General features: G+C 37.1%; 1 protein-coding gene and 1 long non-coding RNA gene across 2 annotated transcripts in view; both read left to right on the forward strand.

The window, feature by feature from the left end:
* SHC3 (SHC adaptor protein 3) overlaps positions 1–20,652 on the forward strand; it is a 47,379-nt gene that overhangs the window by 10,408 nt on the left and 16,319 nt on the right. Inside the window, exons 2-4 of the mRNA XM_085043448.1 lie at positions 5,322–5,392; positions 17,457–17,520; positions 20,220–20,339. Coding sequence (XP_084899574.1) covers positions 5,322–5,392; positions 17,457–17,520; positions 20,220–20,339 — 255 coding nt within the window. The remainder of the gene's footprint in view (positions 1–5,321; positions 5,393–17,456; positions 17,521–20,219; positions 20,340–20,652) is intronic.
* On the forward strand, positions 7,602–12,697 carry LOC146424685 (uncharacterized). Its single transcript, XR_014846659.1, has 2 exons — positions 7,602–10,227; positions 12,330–12,697. It is a non-coding gene; the product is annotated as an uncharacterized LOC146424685 (long non-coding RNA).

Genomic DNA, 20,652 nt, shown 5'->3' on the forward strand with positions numbered 1-20,652 from the left:
TGCATTTTCAGCAAAGTCTGAAGTGAGAGGGTGTCCTGCAGACTTCTGCGGTACCAGAGTTTGGGTGAAATGTTCGCTATGATAATGGGAGGACAGTGGTTCTCCACCTAGCGGGAAAGGGTTTCCCTGATGTTTGACAACACCCTCTTAGCAATGGACAGCTCTTCAGGTAAAAACAAACAAAGAAGGAAACTCCCACAGAACAAAGAAACAAGCAAAAAAAGCACACAAATGCAAATAAAAATATTTTTGCGCATTAGAGTGCCGGTCTTGCTAATCATTGAGTCCAAAATGTGTACCAAATTGCCAGTTCTACGTCCCAGTTGTGTAGCTGAGCCACATCCTTGGGTTAATAACTAGCATGATATTATAAAGGCCCTTTATATATACCCTTTTTAGGTATGAATGCAGTACCTCTAGATTTAAAAGATTTCAACTGTTAATTCAATCAAATCATATGAATCAAATACATACAATTACATTATGACCTCCATATGAAGAAAAGAGGCAAATGCATGCTTTGATAAGCTATCTTCTCTTTTCTTGCCCATGTCTTGCTGATTAGCAGAGTTAAATAATTTTGTAGTGCATGTCTTAGTCAAACTAGTAAGCTATTCAGGGTAATAAATGTTCCTGTAAAGCATAGTATAAAAAACTAGGAAACACTGTGGCACTTACTATTTTTATTTAACTTAGTTTACATCATTAAAGGGAGCACCTTCTGATTGCAGGTCCTTCTTAGGCTTTTTTTTTTTGAGCGGGGAGGGGTTGGTTTTTTGGTTTTTTGTTTGGTTTTTGGGTTGGTTGGTTTTGTTTGAATTTTTTTAAAAAATTGAATTTTTTTTGTGCGTGGTTTTTTTCACTACTTCAGTGGTTTAGAAAGTGGGTATTGTAAATTCAGTTAAGCTGGGGATTTCATCTAATATAGTATCAAAGGGATTGAATGATTGAGCTTCATATTAATTTTCTAAAGAGAAAGAAAGAATAATGAAAATGTAGGCATATGACTTGAGATACACATGAGAACCAGATGTGGCAAGTAAAAAGATGTTCACTTTTTCACTTTTGCGCATGCCAAGTAAAAGCACAACCTAAGCCTGTGGGTGAGAAAATTACAGTGAGTTGCCCAGCTTATGACAAGATATTTCTTTTCTCTTCTCAAAAGCTAGATCTCCATCCAGCACACAGAACCCCAGGAATCAGAATCTAATTTTTTAACCCCCAGGCTATTATCTGCAGCTGTGCAATGTTAGAGCTTACTTTGCATGCATCAATATTTGAAGGCATAGGCTAATTTTTGTCTAACAATGCAAGAGTGTGTCTGTTTGCTGATGGCACCATGTTATCTCTTATATAACTTGTACAAGGCAGGTACAAGCTGCAAAGTACAAACTGAGTGAACCACTCAGATCTGGTGATGGTCGTCTGGTTACACAGATTAAAACAAGTAAATCTCAATTTGCTAAGACTAGTCATGCAGTTTTGATGAGCTAATAATACTCTGGTAGTTTGGATTCAGAGATTAGGAGTTCTTATTTTGTTTGAGAATAGGTGATGGGTAGATCTTCATGCTATGCACAAGGCAGACTCTCATCTGCTAGACGTGTATATAGGTTGGACTGCTTCAGTGATGCATGGAGCTGCATCCTCATGGAATAATAGAAGGTCTTGCTAAGTTTTTATAGAAGTGCTTCTTGCTATTGCTAGCACATCGGTCCAACAATGGAGAATTTCTTCCAGTAACTTCATATTTTGAAGAGCTCATTAGGAAGCACTGAACAAGGTTGTTCATATTTCCGGAGCAAAAGGCTTCTCTGACAGTGACTACTCCCTTTTTTTTTTCCCTCTTGGCTCCAAGTACACAAATGCAACTCAGCCAGTGTTCATGTCTCTTTCTGGCAAATGTTGGGAGAACTCAATATCCTCTCTTACACAGGCTTCAGTAAAAAGTTTTAGTTGCTGAAAAAAATTTTTCTGACTCATAAGGAAGATAGGTACTTTAGGGAGTACAGAACAAATCTTGAAATATGGGACGAGCCAGAAATGTGGGACATATAGCCTTCTCTTACACTAACCTGTCAAAATTGTAACTAGTAAGGATGTTGGAACCACATGAGATGAGAGCTGCATGGTCCCACCTGTATGTGGCACTCTGCTTCCTGCAAGGTACTGTTTAGCATGTGAAGTACAACTTATGAATCTAAAGCCTCTGAATGGGAAGGTATTCATTCATATGAAAGACATTATCCTTAGGACATAGTACCTTTCAATGTATACAAGCTGAAAACTCATTCAAATATTAGAAAGTCAACAGAAGGCAGAATGCTATCTGAGAAAGCTTGGAACTGGTAGTCCCAAATCCTCCTACTTCAAGGTGGGCTGCATCTCGATATATTTGGTTCCTGAGCAATGAGAGGGAGGATGATAGCGGGAGCTCATAAATTTCACAGTGCACAGTGGCTCATTGGTTAGAATATGCATTAAGTGCTAAATGAAGAGGAGCTTTTTTTAGAAGTAGACTGTTTTATAACTATATTTTAAATGTTTCATGGAATGTCTAAAGCAAAAGATAGCTTTTATTTTTAATCGGGGTATTTATTTGTTGAAATAAATGAATAATTTATTTCCTTGCTATCTTGGTTGTATGTCTTTTTTCTGTGGATCCTTGTCAGGATGTACTTCAAATGGATATTTTTAGACAGCAGTGTTGGTCTTGGGGAATAATTGAAGCATAGCAGTAGGTGAGTTATATGTCCCTGTAGTTGGCCTTTGGACCTTTTGAATGTCAGTTTTTATAGTAATTTCGTTACTTGAAAACATGCCGTGGTGATTAAGTGTTCACATCTTTTATCCCAGAAAATCAGTTGCCATCTTTGCATTGATCAGTCAGGAATACTGCAAGCCTTACTATGTTGTGTTCAGCTGTCTCCGTGATATACATAAAACAATACAGGGTAATTTTTCCATCTGACCTTCCTTGAGTCTGATCTTGTCTCTACTTTTGTTAATGCAGATCAGGTAGTATGACTCAAAGGAGTCTAATTGCACGTCTTCTAAGTGTCTTTATGGGTTTTTGTCTACTTATTTGTCTGTTTATTTTGACAGTGAATTGTGTACACGTTTTTGTGTATTTATTTGCACGCCTGCATGTATTTGTCAAAATACCTTCGAGAGTTTGCTTCCAAAATGCTGGACCTGATCCCAAACTTGTACAATTACTATGCTTTAAAAGACTTGTGGCCAATATAGGTAAGTGAAGGAACAAGTGCCATCCAAGGGTGTTTTATTGTTGAAAGGTCTGAACTAACAGGTTGATGAAATAATGAAATTTCTTTAACAAAAAAATCAGAGGGATACCTTTGAATAGTCATATCATTTACGGCATATTTAATTACAAAAGCATCTCATATGAAATAAATAATTGGGAAAATTAATCTATGAAAGCATCCTAGGACTAAAACAAAATGACATGGAAAGAAAACAGGAAAATATTGATCATTGCTGTTTATTGGCATAAGTTAAATAATTTCAGCTGATTATTTCAAGTGATGTTAAAGACTTAATCTCCAAGAAAATGAAATCACCCTCTGAGATACTTAAAAATAGAGTTAATGGCTTAACTTCCTTCATCAGAGCATGAAAATGTAGTTCTATATGTTTTAAGTACTCAGACAGAAGTATGTTTTAAAAAAGGCATTTATTTGTAATAAGGCTCAGGGATTGTCTAATTTTGCACTGATAGATGACAGTCTGAGGGTATGATCTTCAGCCTGAAAGCTCCACGTGCCAGGACTTCTTTAGACAAGACACTGTCCATTAACATTTTATAAACTTTCGAAAAACATAAATTCGCCGGAGATTTCTAAAATATTCTAGGAAATGGATCTTGAGATAACCCTTCTCAGAAACTGTGTGCTATAATAATGTAAGTTCAAGCAATTGAATGAATAACAGTCAATTGATATTCCAGCTAATTTTTTTCAGTGTTCTAATGACTTCATAACATTTGATAGAAATAAATCAAAATGGACATGCGAAAACAAGCTAGATATTCCCTCAGCCTGTAAAGAGTTTATGACATACATGTTTCTGTGGAAAATCTTTGCTGAAATTCTAGATATTGTAGTTACTGATGCAGTAATTCTCTAATTAAAAGATTATTTTTTCAGAAAAAAATAAAAGTCCCAAACAGGCAGAAATTGTGGCTTCACTTGATTTTTCCACCAGTGTCATACCCAAATAGATTGTATTATGCTGTGAAGATAGCAAAATTGATATAAACTGATATGAGAGCTGATATAAAACAAAATGCTAGGATAGTATCATAAGCATTATTATCAGACTCATGATGTAAAGACTCATCCCCAATTCCCCTGACTTTCAAAAGCTGAGTGTATAGTTGAATACTTAAACTCCATGCAAAGATACTGCCATGGGATATGCCAGTAATGAGGTGGTTTGTACAAAGCCACTATCTAAATATCTGATAAGGGCTTTAGCTCCAGTAGACTGTAGCACATGCAAATTGTGCCTGCTTTTGGAAGCAAATCTAGAAGATTCACCTGAGTTTTCTCACTCCCATGATAGATACTGTTGAATTTTAACATCTTTAGTAATGGTACTCCCTTTTTTCCACAGACATGCAGGGCAGAAATCTGGGTGCAAAAGTCTGGTCTTGTCTTAATATTAGCTAACCTTCATATCATTCTTTTCTTGAATGACCCTGTTAAAGCCATTTTCCAGCATGGGTTATTAGTATATTGTATTAGCATTTTCCATCTTTCTACTACTATAATTAATGAAAATACTAAATCACATCTATCCCTGAGCTGTTTATCCAGGAATTTGGTTGCTGGTGTTCTTTTCAGCTTTCTCTGTTATAATTTACCTTTTTTGTTCTAATGAGACCTAGTTCTCTCTCTGTTAAATAAGTTTGTCTTATTAACCAACACTAGATGAATTTCCTTTACCATACTTCCTTTCTCATTAAGATTATTTTTTACTTTGATTATATCTAAAATGGATCAATTAAGATAGAATAAAACTAAAAAACACAACAACACATTACAAATTAGATATATTACAGTGAATATATTAAACATAAAACAATATTTTGAACAAAGTGCAACACTTAAAAATAAAGTGTTTATGGAATGAATCTGTGACGTACAACAGCATAATCTAACAACCTACTTTAGACATAGGGTAAATCAAATGTAAAAATAAGAATTGCACATTGCATTTTAATGGTTAGTTCCACTTTCTCCCAGAATTCAAGCAAAATTATAATACATTTTCCAACTGTTTCTTTTTCCTTACAGTACTTGGGGTGTATAGAAGTCTTACGGTCAATGAGATCTCTTGACTTCAGTACTAGAATGCAGGTTGCAAGGTAAGACTTTGTACAACTATGTTTTTTAAAATAACTTCTGTATTTTGTCTCCAGAGTGGAAGGGCCAGAAAGATGGCAAAACACATAGTAAAGAATTTTTGGATACCATAAGTCTTGTTTTTAATTTTCCATTTATAGGTAAATCCCTTAAGTGGTATTAATAGAATTTCAACAGGACTTTAAGGCTGTTTTCTCGGTGGATTTTTGATATGTCAGGAACTACTTTAGAAAATATTTGCCTGTTTGTTATGCCAAGTAAGGCCTTTATCTGGGTACCAATCTCATGACATTTAAGCCAGTGAGAATTAGGATATGCTTAAAATCTTTGATCTCAAAATTAATCTAGGAAGCTGGTTTGGAGCCCCATGATTATGGGATTTTATAGTAATTTGTTATGAAAAGTTGTCAGATTACAAACTATCTGCACAAAGAGTTTAAATAAAAATATATCACCACAATGATACCAGAGACAAATAAAAGAATGTTTTCTTTTTCAGACTGTATGTAGGAAACAGTAAGCTTGTATTAGGTTCTTACTACAATTCTTTTTATTGTGTCACGGTGTTTTTGTACGAGCACTATGTAAGTACAACACTAAAGAAGTAGAAGTGTTGTTGTAGTAGTAGTCCATGAATAATTTTTTTTCTGAGGAGCATTTTCTAAGAACTATAGGAAATGGCATTTTGCAGGCGTTTGCACTTGAAAAGCTGAGTCATGGATTTCAGAGGAATGTAGCACTGATGTCTTCTAGCAACTGGAGTCCACTTTTTCAAATTTTGGAATTGAAATGATAAAGAAATCCTTTTTCCATGAAACACATAAAAAGTGGTATGACTGGATGCGGTGCTTGAATGCCACCTCTTTGAGACATCTTACAGTTGACAATAAATAAATTGGTCTCTCATAAACCATTTATCATACCATAAACAGCTAAATATTTATTTTATTAAATGAGAAAAATCACTTGTTTTTAGACTTGGATGCTGATCATGTGGTCTATACGCATTGACTTTGAATTACACTTGCATACAGCAGCTTTGAATTGGATCATGTAAGTCCTCACAAAAAGTTAATTGTTAATTTGTCAAGGTAGTGCACTGATGAGAGGCAGAAAAGCAAAAGGACAGGTAAATGACAGAATCCTGTTTTTCAGGCAATGTAGACTATGGAGGCATTTGATAATTTTTCTACTGTACTTTAAAAAAACTTCTAATGTACCTTTCTGATGTGTTTCAGCAGTGACCTTTTAAAATTATTTAATGTCTAAGCAGATTTGTAGCTCCAATGCAGATAGTACATTTATGTTTACCACTAGGAAGTTCAGTGATACTGGCTTATGAAACAATTGTGATAATTATTGGGTTTGTTTTCTATATCTGGAAGTGAATTCATCTTTATTTTTCTACAGTTTCCTTCACTGTATGCCTTCATTGGAATAGTGTTGTACTTGTTATCTAGCTTAAAGGCACTACTCTGACATGAGTACTTAAGCATATTTGGTGATCTGAAGCAATATGGTCTAAACAAACAAAATATCTTTGCCAGGTAGTTCCTCAAATAAAAAACTAAAAAGATTCTTAGCTTTTACTGTGAAACACACTTGAAATTATATTTTTTTCTGTTGAAGTTGTAGCATGTTTCACTACATGGTGATGATTTTGTTATCTCATCTTCCTCTATTTATACCCAGAGCACAGAATGGTTTTTTTTCCAGCAGGAAGACTGTTTTGCTTTTTATTTTGCATTTGCTATATTCTGTTTACCATAAAACATAATTTTTGTAACGTATTTCCTGAACTAAAAATTTTAAGTAACTTTTGTATCAGGACCTAGCATCCTAATCTGCATTTCATTAATACCTCTGGCTCTAGAAATCCCCTTGTCATTTCTTAGGTTTTCAGTATTCACATGTTTTGTCATGTAGCATTTCATGTACAAGCCTATTGTTTATTAAGGGAATATTATTAAGGAATTGCTAAAATTCACACTTGCTAATTAACTTTCTGGTGTGTATTAAGAAACGTAACATAGGCATCAAGGTATGTACTGAATTAATAAGGCTGATGTTCTGATATTACAGGCACCAATTCCCTCTTAAGAAGAAACCTGACACCAAATGGTCTGTGCAGCCCTTTGATTACAAATAAAATAAAAGCACTTGAAAGTTACATTTATGTCTACTACGTCATACATGTATTTTTAGGTACGTCCACTGCTGATTTCTCTGCAGCTTGCCACCAGTAAAAAAAGTAGCCTGATGGCTTCTGACGTGGTGTGGCCAAGACTTAGGGCTGTAGTGTTAGCTGTGACAGCATCAGCCAAGGAGCCTGGGTCAGTAGCTGCAGTAAAAGATTCTCTGTGTAAACTTCTCTGTGCTGTTTCCTGTAACTGGAGAAACACATGTCACAGCAGCTGCGACCCCTTCCTGACCCACAATTTATAAATTGGTCTTGCTGCATGCGTAATACCTGTTTGGTCTGGTTTTTTTTCCAATACCTCTCAAAACCAGTCATAGAAGAAAACTGCATCTTGGACTGATGTGAGTTCTGGCATTATGCAGTATTTAACAAGTATAATTTAAAAACAGAAAAAATGAGTCAAGTTACCTGATTTAGTGTGGAAGCCTGGATACATTTCTTCCTAATAAGTAGGTATTATGTTTGACACATACAAAGCAGTTACTCCATTTCTAGCATTGCATCACATGCCTGTCCCTGCCTGCTTTCTTAACCTTACTTTTTCTCCGTGTTGCAGAGCTTAAACATAGAAAGTCAGTCATTAGCAATCCTAAATTTGCCTTTTTTCTGCCTTCCAGTTTTGCATGTCACTTTATGTTTCTCCTAGCTTTGAGGATGGGCAAAACCCCAAAGTAACATATGTAGCATCAAATCCAAGAAGAAAAATCTTGTGGGGCTCAGTCCTAGGAGGGTAAGACATGTAGTCTCTGGCTCTGCTTGAAAACTCTGGGTATTATTATAGACAAGCTGTTAGTCCCAGTCACAGACAACTCTGTGATTAAATGAATTAGTGCTTGTAAATGGCACTTAAAATGTTGAGTGAGCACTTAGAAATTACTTAAAAATTGGACTGAGATTTCCACTTATCTGGTGAATTAGAGATAAGAAATTCATGGGGAAAGGTTGTGTAGATAATCTGAACGGCTTTGAAAATCACAGCTGTTATAATGCATTAGGAAAGTATATACATCAGTGTGCATGCATGGACGTGTCTGACAAATGAAGAACTTTGGCTTCAATTTCAGGAAGTGCATCAAAGCCCTAGAGTAAATAATTTGGTCAGCAGTCTTTCCTTCCTTATTTGCAGTCATGTGAAATATCAACTCGTGCCATCTAATGCTGTCTTAACTATCCTATCCTGTACCTTGTGTTTGTTTTGCCTTTTCACTTTTTGTACATTAAAATGTTAAAACTTGCAGCAATACATTTATCTCACGTGAGAGCAGTGAGCAAACACTTTCACTTGGCATACTCTTCATCAGATCTTAACAACCTTGGTGGTGCCTAGCAGTGATATTACTGTCCTAATTTTGAGTTTGATTTGAGGAAAAATGAACAGTTATGTACAGTTTCTAACAGTTTTTTGCTTTTATCATTACACATTTGAAGTCTCAATGTTCTCTCACTACAGGAGAAATAGAAGAACTAGAGTAGTATTAATCAGTTGTATTGTATTTATTCTTTCCTGTAATAAATGTAATGTCATGTGAATTTTTGAGCAATAAAATGGATGCGCCAGACAACGGTCAGTCATTATACATAATGATAAATGAAATCCAGCTGAATCCACATGTTGCATCATTAATTACCCAGTGTTAATTCTTGTAACACATGTGAAGTCAAGATGACTTTCTTGGGCAGCAAGACAAACAAAAGCATTTAATTTTCAACATAGTGGAGGAACAGGAGGAACAGCAGACAAGACTACTGAGCTAACCGCAGGTGGCGAGTGGTTAAAGTTCATCTGAAACCAACCATCATCATCGTAGAAAGGGGCCACTCTTAAGCTTCTGTGGCCAGGCCCTTTGTGCCCTTGGGCCTTTTATTTAAAAAAATAAGTTAAAAATCAGGTAAAATTCTTTTGCAACATGTGCAGTGTTTGCAGTTTATGTAATATGTTTGTACGCTTATTGCTAAAGCTGTTCTATAATAACGAGTCCTCACTTTTGTGTTGTATGCATGAGTGACTTATGCCCTGGCATGAATTTGATGTTGCATGTACTGTTTGTTGTACATCCAAGTCTAGACTACGAGGATGCATGTTCATTCGCATTTAATTGAATGCCATCAGTTTACTGCATGTGGCATCATAAAGACATGCCTCTCCATGCTGAGTAAAACATTGTGCTGCAAGCTGTTTTAATAGCAATAGGTCAGAGGACTGAAATACTTCATATCAGCAGTGGACCCAAATCCAGACTCTGATCCCTCCATGTGAACTCTATTGGGATCAACAGTTTAAAAATATTCCTCTCCAAATTTGAGGCCTGAATTTTATTAATAAAATTCTTAAACCAATTGTTAAACAAATTATTATGCCAATATCCCTGGAGGAGAGATGGTGGAAATCCAATTTTTAGAGCTGTATTTGGGTCCATTGCTAAACAATATGAAGGGAGTTCAGTTGATGTAGTGTTTCACCTATATCTGTATTTTTTGCAGAAATTAATTGTCAGCAAGTATCAGTGAAAAAAGGGGGTGGAAGACATTGAAAAGGAAGCATGTTTCTGCTGTGATTTTTGAAGGCAGATAGGTAATCTGTTATCTGCCATGAATTCCATATTCAGTGTCCTCCTTAATATGCTGTCTTGCTTAAAGGTGAGTGTGGTTTATCTCTGCCTTCTTCCATGTGAACTCTGGATGTAGGGTGGTGCTTAGGGGATGGCAGAACACGCAGACAATTTGCAGTTTGGATACACAGCTGTGTGCAGGAAGAGGTGTGCATGGTTTCTTCAGAGTCAAAGCTGTGGAAAGTAGGGGGTGGTGGCTGCTGCTTGGTTCACCAGGAAGCTGTGGTGAAAAAGCATCTCAGAAGTGGATGGAGACATCTTTATAATTCATACAGCACACCTCTGAGTGGGACTACGACAGCTGTAGTGCCTGATTGAGAATAATTGAAATTTGCTAGTTAAGCTGTTAATAGCACAGAAATGGGGTAGAATAAATAGGATTTTGTGTGCCTAACACTGGAATCTTTCATTTTCAATGTAGTATTAGTGTGGAAATTGTTACCTAGTACTTGGAATAATTTGACTAATATGTGGTAATGCAAGGCCAGAGTGAGAGCAATTAATTGAGCTCCCCCACTCCATTTGCCTTTGTAAGAAAACAAAGAGCCTCTCGGTGGATGGAGAAGGTGGAAATTTGAAAGCCAAATAGTCAGGGAAGAAGTTATGGATATAGCTGTACCCTGGATTTTCAGAAAGAAGGTGACTCCACATGGGTCTGCAGTAGCAGAACCTGAGGCAGAATGGTCTTAACATGTTTCCAATGTGAAGTGCAGTGCAAAGTTAACAACTGCCAGAAACCTGGAAACCTAGATGCTAGGAAGTTCTGCTAATAGCACCTGGCAACTGCATTACACAAAGAAATAATGGCCTAAGGAATTTGTTTGCATGACATGTCCAGTCACACCAGACAGTTCATTAGCACTGAACAGTCCTTTTTGGCTAACACAGCTCAGACATTTATAAAATGTCATCCATCTTATACAGAGCTTTTGTAAGACACCTGTGTCCAAAGTTCTGCTTTGGACATGAAGCCACTTAGGCATTAGAGAAAAATATTTGTTAGACTAAATGTTTTCACTTTACTTTTGTAAAGTTTCCTATGTCTTCCTTGGAAATATCTGATAATATCTACTCTTTGAGAGAGAAAATACTTTAGTAAATGAGGCTGGACCCAGTTTGGAGATTGTAATGGTCCTGATTTAGCAACAGAAAACAGTTTTGATTTCTCTCTCTCAATTTCTCTGACAAGGACTAGGATAAATAGCTAGAGACCAGGCTGAGTGGAAAAAAGCCTAGAGGTCAAAAAAGAAGTTAAAGGATTGAGCTATTTAGCAGATGTAAAACCTTAAAGCTCTTTTTTTTTTTCTTTTTCTTTTTCTTTAATTTTTTATGTCATTGACAATACTCTTGACAGTTGGGGGGGTGTATATAAGGAAGGTTTTGTAGCTGTGCATTCAACAACAAGGCTTTATATACCCCAACTTTATGTTCATCAAAACTGTGTGTGCATGCAGAGTTAAGAGATGTATCTAAGGTATACTGCTGGGATAAACAAGTTTTGCTCTACATTTCTTACAATAAGACCATTTTTCAAAACTATTGTATTGGAAGAAATCATCAAGATCAGGTAGATTTCTCTGATACTTATGAATGAAACTGGGTTTTCTGAAACTTACTTGCACGTTATGAAAGAAGATACAAATTGTACAGAAATAGTCTCAAATATTCCTGACAATTTAGATCATCTATAAATACTGAGAAGAGAGCATTAAGCATACCAATGAAAAAAAAGTTTCTTTGGCAGTAAAAGCAAAAGAGTCCTTCCAAATGCATTGGTTTATCTTAGGAGATTAATGGAAGTCTCGCACTGAATTTGCAGGAGCATAACAATAACTATAATTATTTAGATTGCGTACTACCTGCCTAATGATGTGGTATTCTACGTGTAATAGTTGCAAAAGTCAGTCTCTTGAGTGTATAAAGTTTATTCAATAAACCAAAAATTAAGTTGGCCAGCTTCCTTTTATTTTCTGCTTGTAGATTTTCTACATGTGAGAAAACTCCATTTGAAGAAACAAAGTGAGGAGCTGATGAAAAGGAAGAGTAATCGTCTCCTTGCTCTACAAGTAACATCAGCTTGTGTGACACATCTGCTTGATGTCACCTTATTCCACAAATGTTTTCTTCCAGGCTTCCCATCAAGACAGGCTTCACTTCAGTCAAGATGGTGACAAATGGCACCTCTCAGTCTCTGCATCAGTTTCTGTGGGGAATTCCCCTCAGGGGTGTTGCTGCATGGTGCTCAGGATTTGTGGCAGTAGGTGCATCTCCACTGCAGAGTTAGCCTCTCCTTCCTCTCCACAGCCTGTGATTCATTAAGGGTAGCTACTTCTTCAGCCTCGCATCCTCCAGACATGGTCAATCTGCCATCAAATACTGGTTTAGTCTTCAGAGGTTGTGAATCTCCTGTGTGCTCTTCAGACAGCACGTGCTCATTTTGCCTGTTTTGCAAATGAAAAAATAATATTTCAATTATTAAACAGAATTCTAAAAATGCATTTTTGGTCTCTGTTTTTTTTATTTTCTCAGAAGCAAGTAATTTTATATTTAGTACAGACTTTGTTTCTCCTCAGCAAATACTGGTACAATACTCGGTAATGATTAAAAGTTATTAAAATTGACTGGGACATAGTACTGCTAAGAAATATCTGTGAGCCTTCTGAACAATTCTTCCAATCACGTCATGCTTTCATTTAGAAAGTCTGTCTTTTGATGTCTGTTTTTCAACCTGTGAAGTCCTAGGCTTTTGAGATAGGAAAAAGTAAACTTGGGAGCTACATTGACACTGGAATATCTTAGCAAGAGCATATTAGTATGTTTTAAATATTGTGATACAAGACATTTCAGACTAAAAAGTAGTCACATTTTCTCATCTCATTATTTGAGATGGCTTTACTTTTTCCAAATATGTTGAGAAAAATCTGTGCTTTTTGTATGTGTCTGTCATTTCCCTGAAATGTGTTCCAGAATTCTGAGGTTTTATCAATTAAATTGTATTAATTAAGAACAGGAACAGCAACACAATTGAAGGATGGAGAGTATTTTCATGTGATGATGTTTCATAGAGGAGCACATTTGAGCTTCCTGAGTGGGCTGCTTTGTATAACAGAGTAAATTTTCACTAGAGCTATGAATGATACCAGGACATTAGCCTTTTTAATGAACTAAATGACAATGTGAAATGTCCTTTTTTCTGTCTCAGATGTCAAGCAACTTTAAGGCAGGACAGGTCAGTCTCAGAAAATGCATATTGGTAAGTTTTTACTGAATACACTTGAATGCTGAAATTAAATTCAAAATACACAACATGTTTTGTGCCAAGAAAATGACTCCACAGTATGACCATCTGCACAGCAGAAAATACTCTTGGACAGATTTGGAACTCAGCATGTGGTCTCACTGCAGACAGCACAGTAACTAATTTTACAAGAGCTCAGCATAACCCTACACTGATTTTTATCTGAGCCTAGCTAATGAAGCAGGATGTGGCTTAGAAAGGTGTAATGTGTGTCTACATCAAAAAATATTCTCATTGGAAAGGAAGCAAATGTAGTCACATCCAGCTCTTTCAAACTCTGTGCAATATTTGGCCATGCAGATACATACAGAACTTTTTCTTTCGCTTTTTTTAGGCAAGTGTTTCCATGCACAAGTCAGGTAAAGGCACACTCAGCCTAGCAGCAATACCTGCTCCTGGGCTTGATTTGCAGCTCAGGTATTTGTGCTGCTGAGGCATTTGCAAATTTGATTTGCTGCCTAAAAAAGATTACGTCTGCACTGGGCTGCCTAGCAATGCAAGCTGGAAAGAAATCTTTAGTCCATCCTTTCCACATCACCAGGCTATCTGGGCACAACCTCATCACCAAAGTGGTCTAGAATACTCTGAATGGAGTGAATGGGAAATGTCATAGAATCATAGAATTGTTTGGGTTGGGAGGGACCTTAAAAACTGTCCAGTCCCCATCCTGCTGTCATGGCCAGGGATACCTTTCACTGGACCAGGTTGCTCAGAACCTCATCTAACCTGGCCCTGAACACTTCGAAGGATGGGGCATCCACAGTTTCCCTGGGAAATCTGTTCCAGTGTCTTACCTCCCTCACATTGGAGTATTTATTTGTAACATCTTGTCTAAACCTACCCTTTCAGTTTGAAACCATTCCCCCTTGTCTTATCACTAAATGCCCTTGTAAAAACTGTCCATCTTTCTTGTAGACCCCTATCAGGTGCTGGAAGGCCATGTTAGTTCACACTAAAACCTTCACTTCTCAACAGTCCCAGTTCTCTCAACCTCTCCTCGTAGGAAAGGTGCTCGATCCCTCTGATCATCTTGGTGGCCCTTGGAAAAAGTGCATTATCAGTGCACTGACAAATGTTCAGTCATCCTTTTTCTTATTTTCTTCAAATACTGCTTTTAGACTCCTTAACGCCCACGCAGAAAAAGTACTGTGCCTTCTGTTGCAGGCATGCAAAGAGTTGCTGCCAGGACACTCTGACCTTGATTACACAGAATTGCTCTATGAACATATTTTCTGAAGTTCCCAGCATTTTCACTAAAAGCATTGTTAACTTAAATTCTGCAGTTGCCTGAATACATTTAGTGTTCACAGCGTTTCAAAACCCAAAGAGTCCCAGTCTTCCCAAAGCCTTTGGGAACACTGAGTTCTGTAAAACTGAGGTATTTTCCTAAAAGACAAGGAGCTGGAAAATATATAGTGCTTTTTTACTGAGTGAGAGGACATATAGACCAGCTTTTCCACTCTCAGTGCTTCTCTGCTCTGCCAAGACAGGGCATGCAAGGAGTAGCCAAGGCTGCCTTGCCAAGTCTTGCCCTGGGCTTCAGCTTTTTCAGCTAGTGTGTTTCCTCTGCAATGCTCAAGTGGCAGTTTTGATCAAGGTCCTTGAGTGAGATGAATCTATTGAGTAACACACTTAATGTCTGCTTATCAGGAGCTGGCAGATAGAAGAGGTAGTAGCAAAACTGCTACAAGACCCAACCCTGCACTAGAAAAATTACAAGATTGCACACATTTTTTGTCAGGTGCAGTGGCCTAAAATCACCTTGTCTTCCTGTAAGTTCCATGCTGCACCTAGAGAGAGAAGATGATGGTGCCAAATAGGAAGTGAAAGGAAATTATAAATGAATTTATGCCTCAAGCACATATCTCTGAAATCCAAGTCCTTTCTGTGGGAGGCAGAACCTATGAGGTGTCTCAATGCACCAGTTCGGCCGCTGGAGGAGACAAAAAGGTGACAAGTGTTGGTGATGTCTCTGTGAGAGGAGCTTGCAGCCAAAATGCCTGGGAAACTAAGACATGCCTGGTGAACAAAGAGGCATGGGTCTGAAAGACTGAAATGGGTTGGAGTGTGCCTCTAGTCTGGACTTCCCACTCCATTACCTACAAAGAGTTTGCTTTAGCACAAGAAAGAGATGGGAAACCACAAGTTTTAACTCAGTAGCCAGGGAGGATGACTCTGTAAAAGATGATGTCTGTTTGTTTTTCTTAAGTAAAAGAAAAGCATTTTAGGTGAATTTTTTGAGAGGAATACTATTTATTTTTCCCTGATTACATTTTCAGGAATAACCTTTATTTCAGTATCATGGTGATCACTATGTGATGCTTGCTGTGTTTTATTTCTAAGATGCAGAAGACCTCTTCTTTTAAACCAGCTGCTTTTTAGTTACTTTGTAAGAAAAGATAATAATTACTTTATCTAAAACCCTTGTTTGGGGTAAAAGAAATTGTGGTAAAGGTGGGAACTAAATACAAGTGCTGAACCATGAAATTGGGTGCTGTTTTAGCTAAAATGGTCTTGCATATGCAAGACAGGGTATGTAGTGCGATTTTATTAGATAAACAGATGTAGTTGGGGGAAAAAAGGCATAAGTAAAATTATGGAACAAACAACCTCTCCTCTAGAGAGAAAAGGTTGTGGGCTTGAAAAAAAATTTTAACCATCTCTTGCTATAAATGTCAGACTTCTTCAGAATGGCAGGACTGTAAATCAGCTTCAAGGCCTGTTCCATCCCCAAAACCACCCACCTCCCCAAGCCAATAAAATGTGATTCTTTCAAGTAATTCAAATTTATATTGGGTCCTAGCTAAAAGCACACAAGGCATAACTATGTAGCAATTACTGATGGCCACTTGATATAATCTGTGACATTTGCTGAACCATTATAAGTTGAATGGTCATATAAGTCTATGCCATTGTTCTCTTCACTTGTTGATCCTGTGTGTAGTCAGTGGTTCTGGATTTTTTTTGTTTGTTTGGGGTTTTTTGTTTGTTAGTTTTTTTGTTTGTTTTTTTCATAAAACATATGTTATTTGCATGGTTTTGGCTCTAAATATAATGTGATGTTAATCTCAATACATATTAAAAATGGTTAAACAAGGTTTGGAGTCACCTTTGCTCATTCCTGTGAAACCATTCTGCCTTCTGTATCAGTGGAATAGGCTTATTAAAGCCTTGTAGCTAGTGGTCAGAGGAAGGTCTGTGTGTGCACAGGAGTAAATTCTAAACACCGACCAGATTGACTATTCAGATAATAAGTTGCTAAATATTGAAAGGAACTGTGAGATTTGTTTGGAGCAGTATGATTTCAAAAGCTTTTTTTAGTATACAGCTACTCTTCCATGAAAGGGTATAGATTCAAATCAATTTTGGACATACATTTCTTTCAGTACACTTGAGTGTGGTGGGAAGAATGAAGCAATATTAAAAAAATTGAAACAAAATGATGATGGCAATAATTTTCCATGTAATATATCATGAGGCCATTCATAAATTACTCAGATGGTACTTATAAATTACTCAGATGGTATTGAGCTGGTGTCAATTAAAATGCTGAAAATCTCCTATGCTGTATAGAATGTGCATATTACCAGGAATATGATACTATCTAAAGCCTGGTGGTTTTGCTCTGACTGGAAAAGTGCATAGTACAGTAGTAAAAAAAATTATGCTTTCTAACTGTCACATTTAAAAACCCTTTTATTTAAAGAAAGTGTTAAACAATGTATAAAAGAGAGACTTGAAAGATGGTATTAAGAGCAATATTCTAATTTACAGTCAAAAAAGATCTTTTTAAAATTGCTAGGAAACATTTTCTTTTTCAGAAGAAAGCTAACTGACCCACTAACTATCCTCACTTGTGAACAGAAATACAGTCTGAAGCTGTTCTCTCCTGTGCATTTCAAGGGTAATGAAGAAACCCACACATTCTTTTGCCATAAAGCTTTTTTCTGTCTCTTCAGGGAAGCAATCAGTCGTGTTTGTGAAGCCATGCCTGGTGCCAAAAGAGCCTTCAAGAAACGAAAGGTATTTTTTTTCTCGTAGTGCAGTTGACTGTATTTTCTCCGTTCAGCACAGAGGAGAGCAGGCACAGCAGGCAGGTGACCTTAAGGCAGCTTTGAGAATTGCAGATGATTAATCATTTAAAGTATTGGCTATTTTCACCCACTGTGTGTTGTTGTTTGCCCTTTTGGTCAGGATCTGATTTTGTAGGCATCTGGAAGTATATCTAGTATCAAGATTGTGCCTTTATGTTCCTTCCATAGAAACCCCATCCTTTTACTTTCTTTCTTTCTTTAGACAGTAAAAACTCTTTCACCTGTAGATTGCAGGTGAAAGAATTTAAGAAAAAAATGGGGTGCCTTTTCATAAAATGCATAAGTAAATAATAAAAGTAGGTGCTGGAAGATACGGCAGAAGCCCAAAACATATACAATTTTGAAAGTGACTAGATTAGTGCTTAACGTGTAGATCCTACAGAGAACATTTAATGGTAATCACTGCTTTTTGGAAATGGAACTAGCTTACAAGGTGGTCCTTTGCTCCCTATGGTCTTTTCATAAACACCTGTTGCTGATCTTCAGTGGCCAGCACTGATGGTGAGCCCAGTGTGTACCTAGCATGATTATTGCCATGCTTTTATTTTTATTTGTGTGCTGGGAGTTAGTCTGCAGACAGGGAGAGGAGGAAGCCTTGGCTCAGCTCCTGCACTGATGGCTCTCAACAGTCTCTTCCAAAGGCCTGCAAGCAAACTGGGATGTAATATTATATCTAAGGCATGAAGCATAGAAAGTAGTTAATTATAGCCCTTGTGTGTGTTCTGGGGCATGGGAGGAGAAAGGGCAGGTGAAGGAAAAATCTGCTGGCTTCCCCAGCTGCTCCACCATCTAGGCAGAATCTCAGTGGAAAGGGATGTGATGAAATGCCACTTGTTTGCAATGGAGAATCATCTGATGGTAAAATCAGGCGTATGTGACAACATATGTCACAGCACAGTCAGAAATTGTCTCAGAAATTGAGGTTATGGTTTCCCCACCACCAAATTTAGCTCATTGGCATTTCTTGGTTCTCTGACTTTCCATTTTAAATCTGAAAGTAAAGACAAAAGTATCCTTTTCCTTGGAAAGAAAAATGACTCAAAATATAGTTGGAAAAACAAGTCAAACAGAGTTCCAAGTGCCTAGTGAGACACCTTGCTGTATTACAGGTGTTAGAAGCAATGTTGCTTATCAGTTATTGAAAAGAAATAGAAACAGAATTTGAGATAAATATCAAAGACATGTCTCTTTCACTGGTCTGTACATTCATCATATTTCTGCCACTATTGACACATGAATTTGATTAAGGTGACAAGTACTTCCTGAGGCCAGGTTTTCAAACTTTACCCACACTGTGGGAAGGTAATCCTTAGGCATGACCTTTGAATCATGAAGGATTAAGGAAAGAAAAGACACAAGAATGTTCAAAAGAGTTTGTTTTATTGAGAAGTTAATGAAGTTCTAGCTCTGTAACATGTAATGCAGCACATGTTACAGAGGACCACTATGGAAGCAGTGTATTTTTCTGTTTTCCTTCTGTTTGTAGGAAAAGAAGCTAAAACTCAATGTATGTAAACTTTCAGGACTACAGAAGCACAAGTGTGTCCATCCTGCTAGGAGCAAAACTATCCAAGCTTGCAGGCAGCTTAGGACAAATGCAAATATAGTGGCAGAAGAACACTGCCTCCAGTCACAGTTTTGCTTTTATATCCTAATGACGAGTATAGATATTCACCAGGGCAAGTAAAGCAAGTGGAAGGACTTGGTCTGTCCCTGCTGGGCAGCCAGATTTTGTACAGGCTGTGGTTACTTGAATGAGGCTGCCCTCAGGCAGCTGTGTGGTTCCCCACAGATGTCAAAGGTGAGAAGTTTGTGAATTTTGCTTAGACAGCATAACTTCTATTGCTACAGAACTTCCTAAGAGCTGGTGAAACGCCTGCAAAAGTTATTAATATTATTAACTCCCCTCTATTATATTCTCAGACTTATTCTATGAGAATCTTTAGCTGCATGTTGCACCCAGCATTACAGAGATTTTATTTTGTCTATGTGTGGGCATTTACCTACTGCTAAGAAGTCTACAAGCAAAGTAATAGAATGGTTTGGGTTGGAAGGGACCTTTAGGGGCCATCTAGTCCATAGCATCCTGTATCCCATTTTGTAACCATCCCTGCAGTCCCACTGGTATCACTGGAGCCCCACTTTCCATGTAGGAAAAGGGTAGAGCATTCAGTAGACGCAGAGCAAAAAACTGCATCTACTTTTCCCTCCAAAAAACTGCATCTACTATTTCCTTTCAAGAGTTGAAGCTATTTTTACACAATAAGAACATTGTCATTTTAAGATACTATCATTTTAAGATACTGACTGAAGGCATTCATCTTAGTCTGTTTACTTGGTCCCTTGATGGAGATGAGACTTTGCTATCTCACAAAACTCCTATTTTTTTGGTCTAGAGTCGATGTCTAGCTAGAATCATTATTATTATTATTATTATAATTATTAATAATGGTAATACTATAAATGAGAAATAATTTCCAGAGGAAAACAGCTGTTGCGATTAAATGATCTTTGAAAAGTCATAAACCTTTTAGAAGCCTTTAAATCATCACTAACTCTGCATACAATGAAGGTTATTAATAAAAAAACAGAGAACAAAAATTTGCTTTTTTCCCCCCCTCCTCACAGCCACCAAGCAAAGTCCTTTCTAGCATCTTGGGAAAGAGCAATCTTCAGTTTGCAGGAATGAGCATAATGTTGAATATCTCCACCAGCAGCTTAAATCTAATGAATCCTGATACAAAAGAGGTGAGTGTAACTTCTGTATTAATTTGTGAGACTTTTGATAAACAGCCTCCTGAGCAATTATTTGCTGTCTGCCAAATACTCCATTGCTTAAAGTTATTATTCCTCAATTATGTTAAAAAATGAACGAACCCAAAATATACATCATAGTGGAAGTCAGTTTATTTCACTATTCAACACAATTTTGATGAATTGTTTTCTTCTTGCCATATTTCAGGTGGATTGGTTTTGCTCTTAAAAGACCTACAATGTGAAATACTTTTTTCTGGTCATGGGAGTTCCTATTGAATAAGATTACAAACTTTCAGTGTGGTGA

The sequence above is a fragment of the Lichenostomus cassidix genome, chromosome Z, assembly GCF_008360975.1.
Source record: "Lichenostomus cassidix isolate B80296 chromosome Z, HeHo_3.0, whole genome shotgun sequence".
NCBI classification, from domain to species: domain Eukaryota; kingdom Metazoa; phylum Chordata; class Aves; order Passeriformes; family Meliphagidae; genus Lichenostomus; species Lichenostomus cassidix.